Genomic DNA, 23,120 nt, shown 5'->3' with positions numbered 1-23,120 from the left:
ACTAGCTCAAACTGCACAGCAGGGATCACGGATGGAGAGACCATTCTTAATGCTTCAATGACATTTTCCAAACCATTTAAACACCCTGCAGTACTGCCAGGTAGAAAGTAAAGATATATTTTGTGCGAGCACAGGAGTATCATCCATTGTCCAGTCAATGTGGGGTTTTTTAAGAAGCTGTACCAGGATAAAGCTCATTTGAGAAATTTGAGCAGTCATGGTCTGCTCTAAGCACAAGGCAAATATATTTCATACCTGAGCTGGTCATGGGTAAAGCTCAAATCACTGCTTGGTACCACACTCTGATATCACCACAATGCTGCTGCTGCTGCTCTGAGTGTGCCTTGCCTCAGCTCACAGAAGAGCACAGAGAGTGAAGTCAGCACCTCCTCCAGCTGCAGCTGCTGGCCAGCTGAGAGCTCTGATCCTCACAATTCAGCCAAGCAGAAAGTAAAGCACAAATGTACTCCAGAACAGAGCCTACTACTGCTATGTAGGAAGGCTCTGGCTTACATTCTCTTATTATTAAAGGCAGTAAGTTTACACAACCTCAGTATTAAAGTTTAATATCAAACAATTTGCTCAATGTTACCAATTTTCAATTACAAAACAGGGTCCAAAAAAATTCCATAAAATATGTTTAGGTGGCTGAACAGAGTTAAGTGTGTTCAGACCGCAAGGGTAAATATCCATAACTTTTTGGTATAAATTATCTACAAAAACTGGTATAAACAATATTCCAATCTTAGTATGGGTTCCACCTAGGATTAGAGAAATTTTCAGGGTGAGATCCAGCAGGTGTTAGAGTTCATTGCCATTGACACATTGCTGCTGCTGCAGCCTGGCCTTGCGCAGTGCCTCCAGTTGCTTTGCTCTCAGCCACCTCTCCCTCGACAGCGTCGTCTGCCCCGCACTGAGTGACAGGAACCTGGGGGAGCACAAAGAGCCATCAGGAACAGCTCCTTCAGCTGCTGTAACCCTGCCCAGCTCACACCCAGCTGTCTTCCAGCAGTAAGAAAGCATGGGATGAAAGTAGGGAGGGAATACTTTACCTAACTGAGAGGAACAAGGCAGAGGAGAGTCTGTCTGGCTTGGTCAGCTGCAGACCAAGTGCTGGCTCAGTCTGCAGCTTGCGGGGAAGCCCTGAGTGGTGACAAGAGCACCACACCCACCTGGCCACGAGCAGCATTTTGTGCAGGTCATCGGCCGTGACGCTCTCGGGGTTGTTCTTGCGCATTTCCACAAAGTCTTCTTCTACTGCCTGGAAAAACACAGTGTGGAATTATGGAGCAAACCAGATCTCCACGAGGAGATAAGCTTTTGAGGAGCTGAACGCTGTAACAACTTTAGATTTCAACGTTTCAACTCACAGCTGTCCAGAAGTGAGCCTGAGTAAAACCAGGCTACTTCTCATCTTTGAAAAAAGCCCATTTTCAAAATGAGTGTTAGAAAGCAGGTTACATCCAACTGTTCCTTATCTGTAATAAATTCAGTATATACTTTACAAACCCTAGAAGGCACAGTCAGGATGTGAAAATGCTTCTGTTTGGGTTTTGTAAAACTTAAAGGAGAATCACTGACAGGGCAAGTACAGTCAACGTGCTTTCCATCCAAATACACTGCTGAAAACGTATTAGGGAAGTGTCCCTACCTTGGTCACCTCATCAGATATACTGTAGTCCAGCAGCCTCAATAAACTCAGGTAAATTCGGAATTTGTTCAGCACGGAGGGCAGCACTGCAGTCAGGAGGCTGCTCATGTACTCTTCCATGTTCGGGGGAATTATCTGTGGCTGTAAGTGGACTTGGCAATCTGACTGAAAGAGAAAAAAATCACATTTCATCTCTTTCCACATCCCATTATTTTATATTCCAAGACTAATTTACTCTCAAAAGCAGCAGAAGTCACTATTTCCCAGAACTAAGGTTCTGAAACATTCCCCAGCTCACATTTTGAACAGCTCCTGATTCAAGCAGGAGAGCAAAGGCTCAGCAGACAAAGCAGATGTTTGATAGCTCAGGCTACTGCAGGGGCAATGCCACATCTGTGCCCGTCACCTCAGAACCCACCATGCCAGAGGGAGGCTTGGAGAGCAGCACATCTCTGCAGCTTTACCCATCCCTGGGTCCTTCTCCACCTCACCATCCCTGTTCAGAACGGAGGAGGGAAGCTCCATCTCTGTGTTTTCCAGCCACGAGGGAGAAGGCAGCAGCTACTGCCAGTGTCACACCCTCCCTGGTCACAAGACACGTTTCCTGTCCCCACTTGTCCCTGGCAGGGCCTGCTCTGGCAGCAGCTGCCAGCTGCAGTTCCCCAGCAGAACCTGGAAGCCCCTCCCATACCGGCAGGAGCGAGCGGCCCTCGGAAGTGATGAGAACATTAATGTTGCATGGGAATTCCATCCGGTGGTAATTGAAGTCATAATCCACCTTCTGCCAAGTGATCAGGTTACCCAGGGCTGTCACATTATGGACACCTGCAAGAGCAAGAGCAAATTCCCTGAGCACTGGACCAAAACAAATGTCAGCCCTGATTTTTGTTTCCCATCTGTCTTTAAGGAGCAGCCAGCAGAATGATTCCTGCAATCATCCTGTTCCTTCTTGTGTCTGAGGTGTCTTCCAGACAGAGACAACCACTTCTTAATGTGAGTCACAATTAAGAATTCTTGATTTCAGGCCTAAACTTTGTCTGGCTTGGTACATGAGTTTATAGCTTGTGTCCTCATTGGCCCTACAAAGCCAGGTATCTATTTAGAGAGAAAAACCAAAAAAGAAATCTCTCCTCAAAAGCAGAAAAACACTACCAATTTAATTTTGCCATATTTTTTAATAGTACTCACTCGCCTTACCTGGAATTAAGTTATTTAAAATCTAAAAAGTGAAAATTGACAAATTAACTGGTTGGCTCTTGGAATTCTCTCTTTGAAATACCAACATGTACCTGACTAACTGAATTTCTCTTCAGCAGTTACTGCATCAAATGACAAAACTACTGTTATGGTTTTGCCTTTAAATATTTGGTATATTGTAAATAAAGGCAAAGTTAGCAAATAAAGGCAAATTTAATATTAGGGTTGACTTCTGGGACATTTTTCCATTTGAAATTTCTAAGCTGTAGCTTCCAAGAGTTCCAAACTAGCTACTGCATCTGAAGACACTATTCTGTAGGACTAAATTTTGTTCCCAACGCTGCTGTAAGAAATGAAAAATTTTTACTTCTTTACTCTAAATTCCGTAGCAAACAATATCACATCAGCAAAAAATAAACAAAATTAGCAAGCCTTTTTTATCTGCAACTTTTAATACCTAAAGTATTATTTTTTCACTAAATGCTGAGCATTTTTGAACATCAGAGACAAACATTTTAGAAAACCTATAAACCAGCACAGCAAGAATTCTCTCTAAATGGGAGTTTATAATATTTTAATTTTTTTTTATGGAAACAGACAATGCAGAGCTTGTTACTCATTTTACTATATTCTTTAGCAAAATTTTCTAGCTTTACTAGCTGAATAGCAAAAACTACTGAAAACTCAAAAGCAATTGAATAATTTTAATTAGCAACTTTTAAGACCAGTAATTAAAAAAAAAAACAAAGCAGCTTTCTCCAGATAGCATTTTTATTTTACAGTAAGTTCCTTGCAGTGATTTTCTGTTATTTCAGAGAATCTCCTGAGTTGGAAGGGACCCATAAGGATCACTGGGCTCCAACAGCTGGCCCTGCATGGGACAGCCCCAGGACTCACCAAAGACACCTGTACTGTGCATTCCCCAGGTAGTGAGCTTTTAATATGCAACTCAGCTCTTTTATGTGACTTATAATTAAATTAATTTCTAAAGCTCTGCTGAAAGCATGCTACACAGTGCTACATCAGCTTGTAGCATAGAATCCCCACTATTTTTAACACAGTAATAGCAATTTTTTTTCTCCAGTTTTTAGCTGTGTTCTCAGGGATGGTTTCCAGATATACAGTAAAAATACAGAGCATAAGGCATCAGCATATGCTTTGCCCACTTCATGCACTATCACAGGAAGCTGAAAGGCCACTCTAATGAATCAGAGTTATTTTGGTAATAAAGAGTTCTCCCAATTTATTTTAAGTTGGCTGAGAAGGCTGCAGGAAGCCGCTTGAAAGGAATGCAATAGGATGTAGAAACCACACACGGTTTTGCAACAGACTCCTTTATCAGCGGGACACGATTATCACCAATGTCTTAAAACACAGCAGCTTTTAACCTCCCAAATGAGACTGCAGACACCAAACACTGTGTACCTGCTGTGTCCAGCTGTCCCTGCTCGAGCTGGGTCTCATCGATGACCAGGGAGGTGTTGCTGGCCAGCTGCAGCAGCCCACTGACCAGGCGATTGGCCGTGTAGTCCTTGTGGGGGATGAAGCGCGACTGGTTCATGCTCTCGATGCTCATCCGGAGGTGGTAGGACTGCAAGGAGAAACAAACCATCAGCACCTGTGCTGTGCTCCAGCTTCCCCAGGGAGTGCTGGGAGTCCTGCAGCTACAGCTGGGCTGGGAACCTGCACAGCAAAGCAAAACTTGTCACTGCAATGCTTTATCATCCCAAATATCCAAATGCTGTATACTTCAGAATTTCCCAAAGGAAACTATTGCTGTTAGGAATTCCTATCACCTGTTCTGCACATCTAGGATGAGCTCAATTATAAATGATTTATTGCAGCAATACTGTTGATGTGACCCCAAATTGAATTACTGTGGCTTTTCTGCAGAGCAGTATCCACAAACCTAATGACATCATAATTAAATAACCCAAATGTCTAAACATATCAATCCAGAAAGACCAAATAAAGCATGCAGCATCTGCCTGTCAGTTCAATACCTCTGAGGAGAGGATTTCATTCCACATTCATCCTAGATGATGAGGCACACAGACTTCAACACACAGGCCAGCCACATCTCTATCATTACCTGCTCTCTAAGTGGGGAGCAGGAGAGCATTTCACCAGCCTGCCTTGACCAGCTGAACCAGTGAGAGCACGTCCCCCAGCCCTGCCCAGGCAATGCTTACTGCTGGCACCAGCTGCTGGATGAGGCGGTACAGGTGCTCCGTGAAGGCGCTGTTCCGGGGACAGCCGCTCAGGTTCACGGTGAATTTTCCCAGAGGAAGCACATCCCGTCTGGCATAGCTGCACCAAAACCAGCACAGGTTAGGCAAACACCTGGCTAACACTGGGGACAGGTGTCATTCAGCTGCAGCATTGAGTGGTGTCTCTGACAGCCAGCAGGATTTCAGAACACACACACCAAAATCAGCCAGCTCCTCTGCCTTCCTTGTGCAGCGCCCAAGGAGCTGAGGCAGGGCGAAGCTGCTCCTCACAGCACCACACAAAAGCAGTAATTTACAGTGCTTGGCACCCTGCAATGGCCTCCCAGACGTTCTGTTCTCCTTGTACTCTGTTGTGACTCAGTGAACAGACTTAATTCTTTTCCTTTCTGCTGCCCAATCTCAACTTCCCTCCTTATCACACTTGTTCATCTCTTTTACCTGCCCTCAGCTTTCCGCTCCCTCTTCTCACTGCGTATCTTCTCCCCATTCTTGACACCTCTCAACCTTTTTATGATACTAGCTAAGAGAGAAAATACATTCTAGGCTAAGTGTTGGAACATTCACAGTCCAACTAAAAAGAATGAAAACAACTCATTTTGATTTTGAAGCCTAAAATGACTACCATTAAATTTGGGCCTGACAATGGATGCTGCTCTTTCACCCAGAAATAGGTTAAAACCAACATAGAAATTTATTCTTATCACACGCTAAATAGGTCACTTGAACTTACAATTAAACAGGTTTACATTTAATTAAACAAATTCCCAGAATGTACCTTTCAGTACCTTGTAGTACCTAAGCAATAATTCCGGCAGTCAGGAGATGCTGTCTTTGGGAAGTCAGTGGCTTGCCCTACTCATGAGAAGAAGGCAGAGTACAAAAGATGTTTCCATACCTCTGTTTAAAAGTGTCTCGGAGATTTTGTCAGCTCTCAAAGCAGCACTGAAGAGATAGACTACCATAAAGCTGGTTTTTTTATCAATACTTACTGTTATTTCAGGCTCTGAAATCTGCCTTTGTGTGCATTGTGACAGGACAAGTCTACCTGGACAAAGTACTACTGAAATAAGTATTATTTAAGCTATTTCTGCCATTTATTTGCAGACTGCTTGAAGAACCTCATAGAAGGAGATTTCTTTTAAATTATAAATATACAAATTCTCAGCACACATATAAATACTTACACTGTAGAAATGAGATGCAGTATCAGGTATTCAGCAGCCAAACTGTCTCCCAGGAGGGCATGGGTGAGGAAGCCCAGCAACTCTGCTCTCACTGGTGACAGCTCAGACATGAAATTAGAAACAACTGGCAAAAGAGCAGAGGACAAATGTCAGAAAATGTTCTTGTTTCTCACCCTCTTCTCTCTATATAAATTTGACTTTCTGTCACAGTTTGGTAAAGAAAAATGTTTATTCCAAAGCAGTCTAGGAAAAAAAAAAACAAATGCTCATTGGTTTTTTTCATCTGGCTTTGGATAACCTGAATCACTCAACACTTCCTTGGAAATTATTGTTTTAGAAGTTTAGATATTGTGTAATGCATTTGCAGCAGGGTATAAAGTGTAGAGCCAAATTTATAAAATCCGTAGCTGCTCCATTTTATATTAAAGGCAGAAAAAACCTCTTACATATTGCTCAGAACAAGCAATACAAGGCACTCAAGGAAGAAAGTTATAAATACCAGAGGTCTGCATGCAATAATTCAATGAAAAAAATAACAGTCAAACAAGGAATAGCATAGTTGCTTAAAAGCAAATTGCCTTATTTTGTGCATAGTATTATGAGTCTCTATATTATCAGTATGTTTCTTATTTCCAGTATCACACTAAATTGGAAATCTAATTTTCCAGCAATTCACAACTCCATTTGAAAACAAATCTTATGGCTGAAAAACTTGGTAAAACCCTTGGGTACGTAGAATACAAAACCAAAGTCCACATAAATCACATTTATTTCAGCCAAATAAAAATGTAAACATTATATAAACACAAACATCTGCATCCTGTGCATGGCTCTTCCATATAACAAGATTTAAATTCAAACCCTGCTGTTGAGGCATCTGCCTCTCAGCGAAGCAGTATTTGTTCAGATGTTCTGGAAAATGCCCAGAGTTCAGACACTCACAGGATTTGCTCTCCTCTTCGTTAAGGCAGGCAGGCAGCAAGGGGTTAATGTGTTGCAATTTCTGTGCCAAAATCACGTGGATCCTGGGCACTAAGGAGGCCGGGGGGCTGTGCACTCTCTGCTCCTCTGCCGTGTCCATGCACTCCATGGGATCCAGGGTTGAGCTGTCCCTGGGGAGAGGGCACAGCACAGCTGGACTCAGAAACATCCCACAGGAATTTCTCCCCCTCTGAGCCAGAGCAGCTGGAACCAGGCCAAGAACAGAGGAACAAACAACACCCGCTCCCAGCTCCTGGTGACTCCTCCCACATTCAAACCACCTTCTTTGGGATCTTTATAAACACCACAGATACTGAATCACAATTACATAATGACATATTAACACCAAAACAGGCTTGACCCAAAATATCTGGATTCTATTATTTTCAGAAAATAACCAAGCCATATTTTTCTGAAGAAAAAAACAACCCAACAAAAAACCCTCAAAACCAAACCCCACAAAGAAAATCACATTTATTATTTGCTGCACCATTTAATAGGCTGTAGCTTCAAGTAAAATATTACACACTGTTCTGTCCAGGCTGTACTGAATGAAGTGTAAACACCAGGTTTAAAAAAATAAGGTCATTTAGTACATTTGTCTCTGTAAGCACATGTGGGACTTTCTAATCCCACCAGGTTCTGGAGCCTGACAAGATCTTCTAGACAGTCACATCACATCTCCATCACTGGCTGAGTAAAAGAACTGTGAATAAATAAATCCTAATGTACCTCTGCTGGAACCTGGAGGTATTACCTCTTAATTTAAGAGTTCAGATACATCTTCAGGGAGAGCAAAGCTTGTGTCTTAAATTTCTTCCAGGTGGTTTTCATTTTTCATTTTCCTTTTTAGAAAGTAAATTCCCTAAAGCAACTGTATCCAATGACAGTAAAGTTTAGCACCAATTTAATTTTCTTGTACTGGTTTTAAAGGCTGCCAGGCTTTGTAACTTCAAAGCCACATCAGCAGTTCACCCACACACTATCCACTCTTTCCATTAAAAGACATTTCTTTTGTTTGCATTCAAAATGTTGCTAAATGCCACCATTTTGGCTTCTTGTTATAGAATGACACAGGAAAAAACCCACAAGCACCTGTGACAGAGCAGCTGAGCTGTCAGTCTGGCATTAGCTGTCACACATACAATAACAAAAAGCAGCTGACCAGGCTGAGGTAATTTTTAAGAAGTTGGCACTATAAAGGATTCACATTGCACTCTGGGTATTGTACTTGCCAGACACAAACAGACTCACCAACAGAAATAATTCAGAGTGCACTGATTCAAGACATCAGCAGTATTTATGTTAGATTTTGGTCAGGAGTTTTATTTTCAAAATTGACTTCCTGCATCCTAAATGATTTTGTATTTTGTTAGGCAAGGAATTGCAGAACAGCAGGTGAAATGGGAAGTTTCATTAATTAAGGTATCACATCTTCTTAATCCAGTGATAGAAAAATCAACCCATTTTTTACTCATTTTGGTCACTATCGCTCTACATGCAGACATGCAAGACATTTTTTTTATATTCTTCAGAAGTGCTTACTTTTCTGGTAACAGCCTTCATGGACTTTGAAATTACTTCAAAAGGACACTTATAATTTTAAAGCTTCCTTGATAGCTTTGGTCACTATTCACTCATTCACTGAAAGTTTTGTACACATGAAAGAGTACAAAACATTTAGTTACAGAAGCATTTTCTGCTTTACAGACTGTACAACAACCTAAAAAAAGCACTGGGTATCCAAGGATATGGATGTACCAGAGCACATTGAACTTCAGTTTCCAGGATGCTGAATATAACACTTTCCTCATCAAGCTATTTTAAAGCAACAAAATTCACTTCTTAAACATAATTATCATGTACTTACACATTTCCTTGTCTGCTCACTGCAATAAAAACCTGCATTCCAGGGCAGCCTTACCTCTCTTCACTGTTCACTATGCTCAGCACTGGGTCCACAGACAGAACACCAAACACCTCCAGCACATCATTGACTTTGAAGCTCTCCCAGCTTTCATAGACCTGCCCCAAACAGAAAATAAAACGCTGAGGCAGATGGGCCAGATGCAGGACAGCAGAAAAACTGTCAAAGGAAACTCAGAAGACTCAACTCTGTACTGAGAACAGTCTGAGTGAAGAGGTCTCCCCTTGCCCTCAGTGTCAGTAAGCTTACACTGGAAAAGGGAGTTTTATGATTCCACACTTTTTCTATTGGCATTCTTTGCCACACAGGTGTCAACAATTGTATTCTACTCTGATTCATCAAGATTTGCTGAATAAGAGAGAAGTCAATACAGCAATAGCAGAGAAATTTTGTGTAAAGTCTCATAGTAATATAACACAGCAGTGAATCAAGGACTATTTCAAATCCAATACATAAATGTGTAGTTTATTGGTTTTTCAGCTTGGTTTTTCACAGCTGTTTTTCCATTAGAGGAGATATCCTAAAAGAAAAATACCAGGGCTAAATACCAGCTGTACCCTCAAGCATCTAATACTGGAATCTTTTTTTTTTTTTTTTTTAACTAAGTGGGGTGAAAAGGTGCAAGCTCTAATAAATGCTGCTGAAGGATTCTAGCAAGTCAAATACAGCACTCACGAAGAGAAACACTGTGTTAGTGAAGAGAAACAATGTAATTATCTCTGGAAACAAAATTCTGGACTCCAGACACATTTCTGTGCCTACAAACCAGTGCAAGGCTGATTCTGCCTGCCTCACAGAGAGCACAGCCCTGCTCATCACCTCTCCATCTCTCACCTTTACAAGACACGCTGGTCCCTTCTCTCCTGGCAAGGGAAAATTTAGGTCAAGTGGAGGGGAGCAGTTGGGAGAAATGACATGATGACCTGCAGAAGCTTCTGTTTCTAATCTCTTTGGCTCCACACATCCATGGTTATCACCTCCACTGCCTGAAAAACACAGGATTTGCAGGCTTTTTAAACAGAAATGCAGAGCTGAACAACTTTCTTCAGTGAGCAACACAGAATAAAACTAATTTAACAAGACATCTGAGACAAGAATATTTAATAATGCAATATACTTGACAAAATATACTCTTAATATGAGAAGTCTCACAAGTGCATATTTTATGTAATCAAGCATGAGAGAGAGTACTGGCAAAGATCTATGTGTCTTGGAAACCCAAACATGGCCACAAATCTGATTTTCAAAATGCAATGTTTAAACCAGGGGAATGATTTTTTTTTCCCTACAATTCACAGGACTGCAAAGATAATATTTTTCTGCACTTCATGTTTAAAAAGATAGGTCAGAATATGCATAAAACCCAGTTTATATTAAAAATTTCTGTAGATAGTCACACAACACATATATAACACTATAGGCTCTCCCACACTCCTTCAAATCAAACCACTGACTTCAACAAAGCCTCCAAATCCTAAAGGCTGCAACAACAATAGCAATGAAAACAGCTGCCAATATTTCAGTTTTTAGCAATGAGTTTTTGCCAAATCCTGGAAAATATCAAAACAACTATTCACCAACAGCAACTCTCACCCATGTGTTGCTCCTTCTGTTTGGAGGGATGCAGATCCATGTCCTCATCCTCCTCATAGCTCCTCTTGTGGCGACTGGGCGTGTAGGAGGTGGAGGGGCTCACTCGGGCCTGGCTGGCACTGATGTAGGCGTGGGATCAAGGGTTAAGGAAGCCACGGACTGAGCAGGGAAAACTCAACCACACTAAGGTTTAGTTGTTGGTTTTTTAACAAAATCCTAATCTTAACATGCTCAGCTACAGGTGTTTTATAGACTTACTGTGTAACAGTGTCCTGCTGTAGAAAGTGCCAATGGCTCAACTGAATTTTCCCTTTTCCTAAGCATTTGCAACTAGAAACGAACAGAAATTTTCAAGACTCTCCCAAGCAAAAACGTCTATGAAATCAAAATAAATGCTCCTAAATTCAGTTGCATCCTCTTTGTGCATATTACATGCCATCAACTTTTTTTCTCTTTCTACACCTATCACCTCTCCAGATTCACTAAGAGAAAAAAAGAAATTTTAAATAAAGTTATCTCCTAAATCTAATGAATTAGTTGGTGACCACTGATTGTATAACAAAACACTGGCTCAGTCAAAAAAGATATTTCTTTCACCCATGCTGATTCACCAGGCACTGGAACACAGTAGAAAGTCTGTCTCTCTGAGGTGACTGTTTGTGAGGCGTTCAAATCAATTTCCTGCTGAGGCTGGAATCCCAAGAGAAATTTTGTTAAAAATCTGATTACAGTTTGTTTTCTTTTTTTAAACTAACCCCACAGATTCAGTTAATCAGCCAGAAGTTACAATTAACATATAAGACTACATAACTCAGGAAAAAGTGAATATATAATGTTTTGATTCAAATTGTACTGCACTACCAAAAGTAACCGTTTTCCATAGCAGGCAGTTTCAAGGTCATGGGCACTCCCCCTTCCACTCAACCAAAACAAATTTTAAATACAACAGAAACAGCTGGAAGCCTGCTGAAATTAGAATGCCAGAGAGCAGTTATGAATACTCTCCAAACCAAACCAAAGATTAACTTTGCATTTAGAGCAGTCTCGTCAGGAATCCATTGCCAAGTACCAAGGAAGCTCTGTCACACTTATAAAACTACAACTTTCCATCCAATATTTCTTCTCTAAGTCCATATAATTTCTATAACTTACCCCACATTCTGCCACATCTCTGTATTTACCAAAATGCAAAACCTGTCAAGAGGGAAAAGGCAATGCAATCATTCTGTTTCTGACAGCATCCTGAACATGAATCACACCAAAATCACTGAAGCTCAAAGTCCCTCACAGACATCCTGCCAAACCTTTCATCACTTTAACATTTTCTATTCCTCAACAGAAATGTAACAGGCTGTGTTTTACTGATGCCACTGGAGCTGAACACAGTTACTATCAGTGTCCACACTCCATAGGTTTAACTCACAAACTAGAGAAATACAAGGACCAGAATGAGTAAAATGACAAACATTTGCTAAAATAGTAACTCAGTATTTCACTTACACGTGCATTTGTGTTTGGGTCAACTGTTTCATACACTCCCATGTAAAACTCAGGATCAAACATATCTTGAATCATGCAGCGAAATTTCACTAAGCTGTTGGGTTTTAGGTAATGTACAGGAACATCATTCAGTGATGGGACCTGTGAAAAAAGAGATTGTTATATACAACTGGGATATATTGAGCCAAAAAAAGTGAGCCAAAGCCAGCACAAAAACTTAATTCTTTCACCATCCATACCTCCTCCTCAAACCCCTATATATACACACACACATATATATATTTTATATATATATATATATATATATATATATATATATATCACACTTAATATTTTCTGAGTGCATCTCCCATCCTAATCTTAGCAGCAACAAAGTGTTTCTATCCCAAAACCTTCCTGCAATGGCTGTTACAGATAATTGTTACAATTACCAGGCACTTAACAGTTCCCAAATACTGAAAGAATACTTTTTTCTATAAAAGAAGTGGTTATTCCAGTGGTTACTGGAATTGTATGAAAACTGTACAGCATTTGAAACCAACTTTTAAATTTAGAATTATGCAGCTGCAGGATTAAACAGAATTTTTCACTTATCTTATTTCTACTTAACAGCACTTCCACCACGTGCTATGTACCAGCAGTACTAGAGCAATTTGCATGCACAATTTCTTATAACAAAAGGTCCTGGAAAACCTGTATATTAATTTCCAAGTCAACATTGGGGAAGTCTTTTTCACACAGTTTTACATGACAATGGGAAAATAGAAAGAAAAAAAATCAATGCCTAAGCACGTGGTACAACTTCAAAGAACAAGACTTGTAATATGAATAGAGTTTGCTAAAATTGAAGAGAAAATCTTTGCTGAAAAAGCCCACATCCAACATTAAAATGCAACAAAACCCAAAAGTGGCCCTATAGGAAGTGGCATTTTAACAAAAGTATATTCCCTCATAATTTTTTGAGTAAGAAAATATGATTTCAATTCCTTCTGATGTTGTAAATTTTACTCAATTTTGCCATTTATTAATGGTAGCTTTGATTTAAGCTACCATTTAATACTAAGTACAGAATATTTTCACTGACAGAGAAAGAAAACAAATAATTTTCACCTGTTTTTAATCATAGGTAGAACAGATTGGATATGAAAGTTTTTAATCCCCTTATCAGTCCCATTTCTGCTACAGCCTTTTAGAAAAGTATCAGCTTTTGAACTCCACTGTGCACACTTTATTTTTAAAACCTAAAGCACAGCTTCCCTGCTAAACTGCACAAACCAGGCCTGACTCAGTCCAATAAAGCACAGTTTTAGTAGGAAAATCATTTTTTCCTTAAAACCTGAAGGTCCCCACACAAGTTTGCAGCATTGTGATAAAAGCTCCTGAGAGAAGAGGTTTATAACCAGCGGCTCGTGGGGACTCACACTTCCCCAAAAATGACAATATTTGTCATCTCCTGCCATCTACTGACTGTGCTACAGAGTGGCAGCACCCAGCAGCGATGGCCCGGGGGAAGGAGGGTGCTGAAGGCAAGGGCATGGGTGGGCTGGGATTTCACATCCTGGCTTTGCACTCAGGTTAAGGCAGCCGAGGTGCAAATTCCACATCCCAAAGCCTGGGCCTGAAATTCAGCTGCACGCTCATCGTTAAAAGGCAGGACTTACCAAAAGCAAGCCGCTGCAATGAAGTGGAAAAAATAACGAAGCTTAAGAAAAAGTGTAACTTGAAAAGAATAAAACACTCTTACCCAGTTAGTAGCATTATTTTCTTTTAACTTCTCCTTGAAGTATTCGGTTACCTTCTTCTCCCAGTCAGAGTTTGGAGCATTTTGGGCTACAAAAAACAACATATTGATGTGCCCATTACGGCCACATAGGAGACTTCTACCCAGCATTCTCCCAGCATATCAAACAAACCCAACTTTCACTTCTGTCTTAGGGAAGTGCATCTTAGACTAATTTATTCCCCTTGCAATTCACTGACTTCCCATTTCAAACCCTTTCAGGCCAGTCAAGAAGCACAGAGCCATTCTTGGAAGGAAGGGAAAGCTCCGCAACACCCCAGTGGGGAAGGGCAGGAGCCGAGGCACCGGCTGCGGGAATTTTTATGTCGGTATTCTTTAAGTTAAGATCAAGCCCAGCACGGAAACAGCCAGGGCTGATAGCGCTGGTAACATCAGCGGCGCTCGGCAGCGCGGGCAGACAGCGCGCGTTGCTGCCAGAACCCAGAGATACACGGGACACACAAAACACGCTGCATACAAGATACATAAGCTATAAGACAGATAGAGAAGACACCGAGCCGGCCTCGCCGCTCCCCCGCCACCACCCCACGAGGGGAAGCGCCGTCCGGTTCCGGGCGCCCCCGGGGCGCTCCCGCTGCCGCCCGGGGACGCGGGCCCCGCCTCACCGAAGATGCCCTGCACGATGCTCAGGGGGCTGTTCAGCCAGTCGCCCACGCACGGCATGGCGGGGTCGCGCCTCGCCGCGGGGCTGCCGGCACCCTACGGCCGCCGAGTCCCGCTCGCCAGCCCAGCGCGGGGATCACCGCCGCTTCCTCCGCTTCCTCCGCTTCCTCCTCCTCCTCCTCTTTGCCCTCCTCCTCCTCTTCCTGCGGGAATGGCGGCCGGGCCCGCCTCCCGCCCCTCACGGCTGCGCGCGGCCGCCGCCGCCATCTTGGGTGAGGGCGGAAGGGGCCGGGGCAGGGACGTGGCCGGGGCGCGGCTATGGCGGCGGCGAAGCCCGGGGGAGGCACCGGCACCAACCTGCTCTTCTCCTCCTCCGCCACCGAGTTCAGCTTCAACGTGCCCTTCATCCCCGTCAGCCAAGCGCCGGCCGCGCCGCCCGGCCCCGCGCTGCTGCCCGCCGGTACGGAGAGAGGGACACAGGGAGGGAGGGCAGCCGGGAGCTCAGGGGATGTGCGGGGTCCCGCCCGGTCCCGCCACCGTCGGGAAGGGGCGATGGGGCCGGGAGAATCCCCAGAGCCGAACCCGGGCTCTAAGTGGGGCTGCGGGCCTGGGGGGCCCGGTCCGTGTGGGCTCTACCCGGCGCTGGGGCTCCCCGAGCCGGGTGGTGCCTCAGGAGAGACGCTGCTCGGGATTACATTTTCCGCTTTCCGGCACTTAATTTCTTCTACTTCCCCCTGCTTTATGCCTGTGTGTGTGGTTTTAGCGCTGTGTCTAAGGACGGGCGCTGATCATCGCGCTTCCAGCTCACCGACCCGTCAGTGCTTCCATTCAGCGCGTACTGAATGTTTTCGCGTTTTTTAAGTCCCTCTCTCATATAATCTTCTGTCTTCCCGGTCTGAAAATAGCACGTTAAGCAGCCACCTTAAATATCCTTGCTAATTTAATCCTTTTCTCCTAAAGCTTTAATGGTGTTCCCAATTCATGCGCGTGTAACTTAAAATCTGGTGTTCAGGCAGTTTCAGATAAAGGAATGGATTTCTTTGGGAATGTGTTCAGTCAGAGATTAAAGCTCGAAACATTAGAAATGAATCTAGAAACCAGGTGTTTCAAATTTTACTGTGTTGTACATGTTGGGATTGGACTAATGACATTTGAAGGTCCCTTTTAACCCAAACCGTTTTATGCTGAGTCTTCAAGACTTCATTTCAGCACTGTTGTATCTTAACTAAAATAAGTATTAATACAGCTGGAAACCAGTGTAGTACTTCTTTGTAGATTTAATAAAATGTTTGCCAAGTATGGCTTTGGAATATTTTTTTAGATCAACTACATTTTTTGGATAGGAGGGATAAAAGCATTACAATATTACTTCTACTTACTTGAGTTATCTAGGTAGTTGATAAATTTACTAATTCCTTTGTGCAAGCCTCATAGTTTTTCTTTCATGCAAATACACATTATTTTTTCATTAAGAAAATAAAACAATTTTCAAGTGCTGATCTAGCTTTACACAAACGGCTGTCCTGGCAATTTCCTGAACATTTTGAAGCCAGCTGAGGATAAAATCTGATGGGATTTGATTAATGTGGTGAATCTTATTCTCTCTGTGTGACTTAAAATTTGATCAGGTGAGGATTCATGGTCTTGTAGGTGAAGTGAATTTCAGTGTCAGAGGTTGTGCCCCATTCTGTGTCAGTCCAAGTAAGGCCAATGTCCTGTTAAATGTTCTGTTTCCACAGTCAAGTGTACTCACCATCTGTCCAACGAGGTGTTGTTGGGATCTCCCTGCCAAGTGGAATATTTTGTATTTGCAATCATAATTTTTAATTGTGTAAATGTAGTAAGAATCAATCCAGGGATTTGACACCTGACAGCCAACATTAGGGAGCTGTGTGCAGTCCTTCATTTGTTTATCTGTCTCCAAGCGTGATTAGGTGGTGGTTTGAGCTATGCAGTTTGACAGTAAGATGCATTCTCTGTCTCAGGTGTGGGTGATGTAACCAATATATTTACTGTAAGGTGGGAGGAGTCTTCCTAGAGACAACGTGCACTGATGCCACTTGTGGTTGTCTGGTGGCAGTCTGTGAATGACAAAGTTCTGCCTCGTGTGGGGAGGGATCTACAGGAGGCTGGCACAGTCACAGGTGAAGAAAGGCTGTTCTGTGCATGGGGAGAACACACATCAAAGCTGTAAACTCATTTTTTAACCTTTGTACAACGTGCTTGTTTTTACAACATAGTTTTTGCAAAATTAGAAGAAGTCCAGATAAACACTAGCATTTTGTGTTGGAAAACTGCATGTGCATGCATATATACCTATAGGGTTTTTTTTAGGCAGAACTTTTGTCACCCTTATTTTGCAAGGAAAGCTGCACTTAGGCTTAAATCTCCAAAACCTATTTGAAACTGGAGAATAGTGGGTGCTTTGTGAAGGCTAAAAGCCCTGAGAGCTCTTGGGCACACTGCTGCATGTTTATGGTGGCCTGACACGGTGAGGTGAAGGGCCTGCTCTGCTGCCAGTTGTTTGGGAAAGCTGAGAGTTGACAGTGTGGTTTGCAGTGTGCTTCTCTCTGTCCCACTGTGTTTATGAAATGTGAAAGACCTTTCTTTAGTATGCTGAGACCTTTTATTTAGTATAAATGGCTTATGCTTGCAGCTGGGAGATGATTCCCAGGCGTGACTTCAGAGTGGTCACTGGGTATAAGTGGTTTCAGCATTCTCCACGCAGAGATTTTGGCTTTGTTCCTCAAAGTGGGATCAAGTGCTGTAAGGGAAAGCAAGAGGAATTTGAGGCAGGTGATGCCTCAAATTGACACAGTCTGCACAGACTAAATAAAAGAGGGTTAAAATAGTTCTTTTTAATCTTGGCAGCGGCCTCTTTTATGATTAATTAATTAGAACAGCAGCTTCCTAGGGAAACTTCTCTGTGGATTTCCCTGTACTCCCTTGATGCTCCCTATTACAGTTGTGTTGGCTGTGGATAAAAGCATTTGCTGTTGGCTGCTCGCAGCTGCAGGGACTCTTGGTCTCTGCCTGGGGACTGAGCAGCAGAGATGCTCTGTGGTGTCTTCCCCACAGCCTGGCATCATTTGATTGCCAGGCAGGTGAAACACTGCTGGTTTCTGCAGATGGCACTGACTCCTTGCAAGGTGCTGTTCCCTCAGGAGGCAGTGCTGCTCGGGCCATCACAGCCTGAGGTGAGCTTGCTGTGAGACCTCAAATCATGACAAACCTCCTTTGTTCCCACTTGTTCCTAGATCACTGCCAAATAGAAAACTGGGATTGATCAGGACTTTGATTTATTTTCCCCATGTGAAGGGGCATTCATGGCCTTGCGTATTTTTAAATCCTCTCTTGCAATTATGCAGAATGATTTTTCTGCATGAGAGATGTGGCTTTTATGCAAGTCTAGAGTAGGATTTTTAGAGAGAACTGGACTAAGTCCTGCTCATTAAGTGGCTTGGGATCATGAATTATGGCCACTTTGCAAACAGATGAGAAACCTTGAGAGGGCTCTGCTGAAGGTGCAGGCAAGAATGGATGGTTTAACCTGTAAGTTTGGCCTATTACAAATGTTTTTAAGCTCTATCCTGAAAATAGGAGCATAAAGTCCTATGCATAGTAGCTGTTTTCATGGTGAAAGGATATGAACCAAGGTTGTTGCATTTGAGGGATAAGTGAAGTTGGGATTTTAGTGCCTGCCAAATTGCCCTGGGAAAGTCCTGACTCCAGTTATATTTTGGTTTCTTATTTAATATTTGTTGCTTTTTCTGTGTACACTGAGTGACTTTGATGGTCCACTTTAAATGTTCTTGAAGACTTGGTATTTTTTGTTTCATTTTATGATGTGCTGAATCAAGGATGTGTAAACTTTATGGGGGCCAACAGTTTTGGCCATAGCTGATGGTGTTACAGAACATTTTGACCCCATACAGTGATTTGAAGGTCTCACAAGGTCTCTGGTGATCCTTTTGTTTTTGCAGATGATTCTGCAGACGTTGGGGAAGAGGACAGCTTCTTGGGTCAGACATCAGCCAGCCCCAACCCTCCACAGACTTTCAGCTACTTCTCTCAAGTTCCCAGCAGCAGTGATCCCTTTGGGAGTATTGGACAGCCACCCTTAACAACTGTGTCAACACCTGTTGGAGCACCAGCCTTCTCCAGACCTCCCACTTCACTTCCACTCGTGTCTGGGTCCCAGGATGGGCAAAATGCCTTTTCACCACATATTCCCAAATCCCAGTCTTACAGTGCACCACCCACTTCCCAGGTGGGAATGGCGCCATACCAGCCCCCTCAGCAGAGCTGTCCCCCACCTGCCAGCACTGCCCTGCCCACGGGGACCCCACAGCAGCAGGGCTACAACCCCTACAGACACACCACGCTGAGCAGCAGGGCCAACCCCTACCTCACCCCACCCCAGCTGCAGCAGAGCCACCCCCCTGCCACAGCGTCCCCTGTGCCACCCGTGCAGATGTACCAGACACCCCCGGGGCCACTGACACAGGTACGTGACTCCTTCTGGCTACCACAGCAAAACAAGTCACTTTCCTCTTTCAGCTGTGTATTTAATCTTTTGAAGATTTTTCTTCTCTGCAAAAAAACCCTGAAGAAGTCTTGAACCATTTACAACAGCAAAAGCTTTTCACTAGAAGTAGCTTGGAACTGTTGTTGCAGGAAAACTTCCTGATCTTTGAAGTGAGTGTACCCTGAGGCTGTAGCTCTGTGAGCCTCTGGGCATCAGAAACAAAGCCAGGCTGTGAAGTTCTGTTGCTCTTTTCTGTGGATTTCTGAGTTTGCTGAGTTTCAGCTGTGCTGCTGCATTTTTCGTGCCTCAGCTTTAAATCAGGTCATTCAGCCATTTCAAAGATATGGGCTAAAATCTCTTTTTAAGCTGGTTTTGTTGGTGAAGCCAGAATTTTTTGAAACTAAGCCACATAAAATTGTCAACAAATTCTTTGAAACGCATTAGTTGAGGATTTAGTGTGATATAAAGCAATAATCTTCATTGTTTTCTACCTGCACAAAAGCATTATTAAAGTAATGCCAATGGGTTAATAAAACCTAGCACGTTTGCCTTGAAAATAGCAAAAACTGTTTTTATTTTTGCCTGAGCTATTGTTATATTTCTGTTATCATGAATAAAGAATGTGAAGGTTATATAATGACAAAACATAGCAAAGACAGTAGAACCTAAATAGTGCCATTTTAGATTGTATAATTTCAGAACTTCTATATATTGGATTTTATATATTATACAATATTTTGCTGCCCTTTTTTTTCCCCTTTTAATGTATCATCAACCAGTGCAGTTGCTACTGCTGACATCACTTGCTTTTACTTGTACTGACTGGATTTTTCTACAATTTGTATGAAATCAGCTTTATGTAAGCTGCAGACCTTTTCAAAATCAGTTACTTTTCTTGTGCCACTGATGCTACATTTGAGTTTGGAATCTGCCTGTTCTGGTCACTTTGCAGGAAGAGAGCTATTGCTGAAGTGGCCACTTGTTAAAATTGGGAGTCTTTATGCAAAAGCATAATTATGTGTAAATTAACAATGTGAAGAATGTTTTTATTTTCATGTCAAATTTTGTGGTTGTAAGAAATAAGTTCAGCTCTTTTGAAAATTTAAGAGAATATTGGAAATCTCACTGTTTTTAGATAATCATGATGCTAAACCATGGCAGTTTTTAACAGTGTTTGTGGAAATGAAATACACATTCTTTCTCAGTTTGAGAAGGTGTAAGTTCTCAAACACATGATAAAGTGGACAATAATATTAGAATGGAAGGTAATGTTCTTGAGAGGAAAGCATGTTAGAAATAAAGGTTCAGAGTATTCCCTGTGGCAAAATATAGAGGAGCTCTGTAAAAACCCTGTGAGACTGAGGTGCTGAGCCCATCTCTTTTCAGTTTCCACCGTCCCAGTCCCAGCTCCAGCCTGCCAGGCCTGCAGGGCCCCTGGTCCCAGCCCCTCCTGTGCTGCTGCAGAACCAATACGAGCCAGTTCAGCCCCACTGGTTCTACTGTAAGGAGGTGGAGGACAAGCAAATATGGATGCCATTCAGCATTCTGGATTCTGCAAAACTAGAGGAGGTCTATAATTCTGGTAAGTCCTGCCTTATCCAGAGGTGAGCAGAGGGACTAAAGGAAAATACTGGGATAATGGCACTCATGTGTGTGGCAGTAATAAGTAATGTTTTGAAGATGTGTTTTGTGCCACTTAATTTATTTCACTGACATCATCACTGCTTGATATTGTGGTCTCAGCGTTGAGATGTACCATCCCAAATAGGTATCAGATTTTCATATAGAACACCTCGCTGTGTCTTGGGTTGCCTTTTTGTTAAATTGTCAGTTCTGGAATAAGTGTTTGTATTTGGGAGTTTTCCCAAGCTTTTTGTTGTGTACAGAGCATATGGAAGCATTCTAGAAGCATCACAGTGTTGCAAAGCTTCTCTGCCATGGTGTGACTGTCAGTCCTAATGGCCTAATATTGATCACAGCAGTGGCTGGGGCTGGGCTGAGTGAGCAGAGATGTGTTAGTGTGGTAAATATGTGTGGCTGTGTGTCCCAGTCCAGCCTGACCCACCCTGAGAGCATGGTGCTGAGCACAGGACAGAGATGTGTTAGTGTGGTAAGCACATCTGGCTGTGTGTCCCAGTCCAGCCTGACCCTGAGAGCGTGGTGCTGAGCACAAGGCAGAGATGTGTTAGTGTGGTAAAGCACATCTGGCTGTGTGTCCCAGTCCAGCCTGACCCTGAGAGTGTGGTGCTGAGCACAAGGCAGAGATGTGTTAGTGTGGTAAGCACGTGTGGCTGTGTGTCCCAGTCCAGCCTGACCCTGAGAGTGTGGTGCTGAGCACAAGGCAGAGATGTGTTAGTGTGGTAAGCACGTGTGGCTGTGTGTCCCAGTCCAGCCTGACCCTGAGAGCGTGGTGCTGAGCACGGACGGCGGCCGCTACGACGTCTTCCTGTACGAGCGCGTGAGGAAAGCCGTGTACTGGGACGAGGAGCCCTCGGAAGTGAGGCGCTGCCTGTGGTTCTACAAGGGAGACAAGGACAGCCGCTTCATCCCTTACACTGAGGACTTCAGTGACAAGTTGGAGGTTAGTAAGTCGCAGAGACCTTGTGAGTTCATTGTGTTAATCACCTTAGAAACAGTTCTTTCTGTTTCATGAAGATGATTTTCAGAGTGCACTTTCTGGAACATAAGAGGGGTGTCTAGAAGGCCACATTGCTCCTGCATCAGTCCTGCACTGCTGTGATCTAAAATCTATTGAAGCAGTGCGACCCCCTACACTGGGAATAACGTGCTCTGACTCCACGTTGCAGAAGGCTGAATAAATTGCTTTTATTAAGCTAAATTATATTACATTAATACTATACTATACTAGAACTACGTGATACTAAAAAGATACTCAAGAAAAACCCATGACTGTCTGGAGACAGTCAAGACACAGCTTTGACCCAATTGGCCAATCAATCCAAACAACCATCACTGGTGTCCAATTAACAAATCACTCTTCGGTAAACAATCTCCATAACACATTCCACGTGTGCCAAACAGGAGCAGTGAATAGAGATAAGAATGGTTTTCTTATTTCTCTGAGCTTTCTCACTGCATCTTACAGCTTCCCAGGAAAAATCCTGGGAGAGAGAATCATGTTTCTCTCTGTTCAGAGAATGTGAATATCACAAAAATCTGCTTGAGTAGTTTTATGTGTTTATGTAGTAGTAGTTTGAGTAGTTGTACATTTTTATATAAAGAAAGTTATGTGAATTTTAACTGTAGTATTATATGAGGCCACAAAATGCTGAGAAGGTTGCTATGCTGATTTTGTGTACCTTGTTTTCTGTTTCAGGCAGAATATAAAAGGGCTGTAACTACAAATCAATGGCATCGGCGACTTGAATTTCCAAATGGGGAGACAATTGTCATGCATAATCCTAAGGTAATGGATTTTGGCTATTGTGTCTTGCAGATTCATTAAGGGGGAGCAGGCAAATGGATGGAAACATAAATTGAATGTGGTCTTAATCTTGCATGAAACATACCAGTTGTTTGTTCTAGGTGTGTGTGCATTAAAGATGATCAAGTTTACAGAACACTGAACTTGTGCGTGCTTCAGTGTGCTGTCATGTGGTTAAAAGACAGTGCTTTCTGAAACCTAAAGAGAATAAGGGTTTGCATAGTAAATATTTTGGCTAGGGATAACTGGCAGCAAATGGTAAGCAATTTGAATTTGTTTAACCTCAGTCTGTACCAAATGAAATTAAAACAAAGAGCTTTCATGTGGAGAAGAGCATTAATCTAGCTATAAGGTAAATAGTTTCCTTAGGGCCTGAGAAGGTTTCTGTTTATTTTCAGGCCATGAGAAGGTATAGCAAGACAAGTTTTAAAAGTGAACAGTCTCATGTGATTAAAACTTAGACTTGGACTTCAGCCTTA

At 42.7% G+C, this 23,120-nt stretch overlaps 2 protein-coding genes across 4 annotated transcripts in view; one reads left to right on the top strand and one right to left on the bottom strand.

Annotated features, from left to right (window-relative positions):
* Positions 1-550: 550 nt before the first annotated feature.
* Positions 551-15,100, bottom strand: MCMBP (minichromosome maintenance complex binding protein). Of its 3 annotated transcripts, none has more exons than XM_053949799.1 (16): positions 15,026-15,100; positions 14,009-14,094; positions 12,265-12,405; positions 11,917-11,958; positions 11,353-11,454; positions 10,765-10,894; positions 10,006-10,157; positions 9,169-9,269; positions 7,206-7,375; positions 6,264-6,387; positions 5,041-5,158; positions 4,274-4,439; positions 2,343-2,476; positions 1,652-1,816; positions 1,173-1,261; positions 551-928 (listed from the first exon to the last, which is right to left on the bottom strand). In XM_053949799.1, the coding sequence occupies exons 3-16, from the start codon at positions 12,337-12,339 to the stop codon at positions 802-804; spliced, it is 1,695 nt and encodes a 564-aa protein (XP_053805774.1). In that variant the 5' UTR covers positions 12,340-12,405; positions 14,009-14,094; positions 15,026-15,100; the 3' UTR covers positions 551-801. The 3 variants fall into 3 exon arrangements, with proteins under 3 accessions (XP_053805774.1, XP_053805773.1, XP_053805775.1); XM_053949798.1 differs by lacking the exon at positions 15,026-15,100 and adding an exon at positions 14,671-14,808; XM_053949800.1 differs by lacking the exon at positions 15,026-15,100 and adding an exon at positions 14,523-14,651.
* Positions 14,955-23,120, top strand: part of SEC23IP (SEC23 interacting protein) — a 21,986-nt gene continuing 13,820 nt past the window's right edge. The window contains exons 1-5 of the mRNA XM_053949797.1: positions 14,955-15,128; positions 18,652-19,175; positions 20,583-20,778; positions 21,584-21,777; positions 22,534-22,623. Coding sequence (XP_053805772.1) covers positions 14,987-15,128; positions 18,652-19,175; positions 20,583-20,778; positions 21,584-21,777; positions 22,534-22,623 — 1,146 coding nt within the window. The 5' untranslated portion in view covers positions 14,955-14,986. The remainder of the gene's footprint in view (positions 15,129-18,651; positions 19,176-20,582; positions 20,779-21,583; positions 21,778-22,533; positions 22,624-23,120) is intronic.

This window comes from Vidua chalybeata, chromosome 8 (assembly GCF_026979565.1).
Source record: "Vidua chalybeata isolate OUT-0048 chromosome 8, bVidCha1 merged haplotype, whole genome shotgun sequence".
Lineage (NCBI taxonomy): Eukaryota > Metazoa > Chordata > Aves > Passeriformes > Viduidae > Vidua > Vidua chalybeata.
The sequence above is the reverse complement of the archived record's forward strand: the minus strand, read 5'-3'. Positions and strand labels throughout refer to the sequence as shown.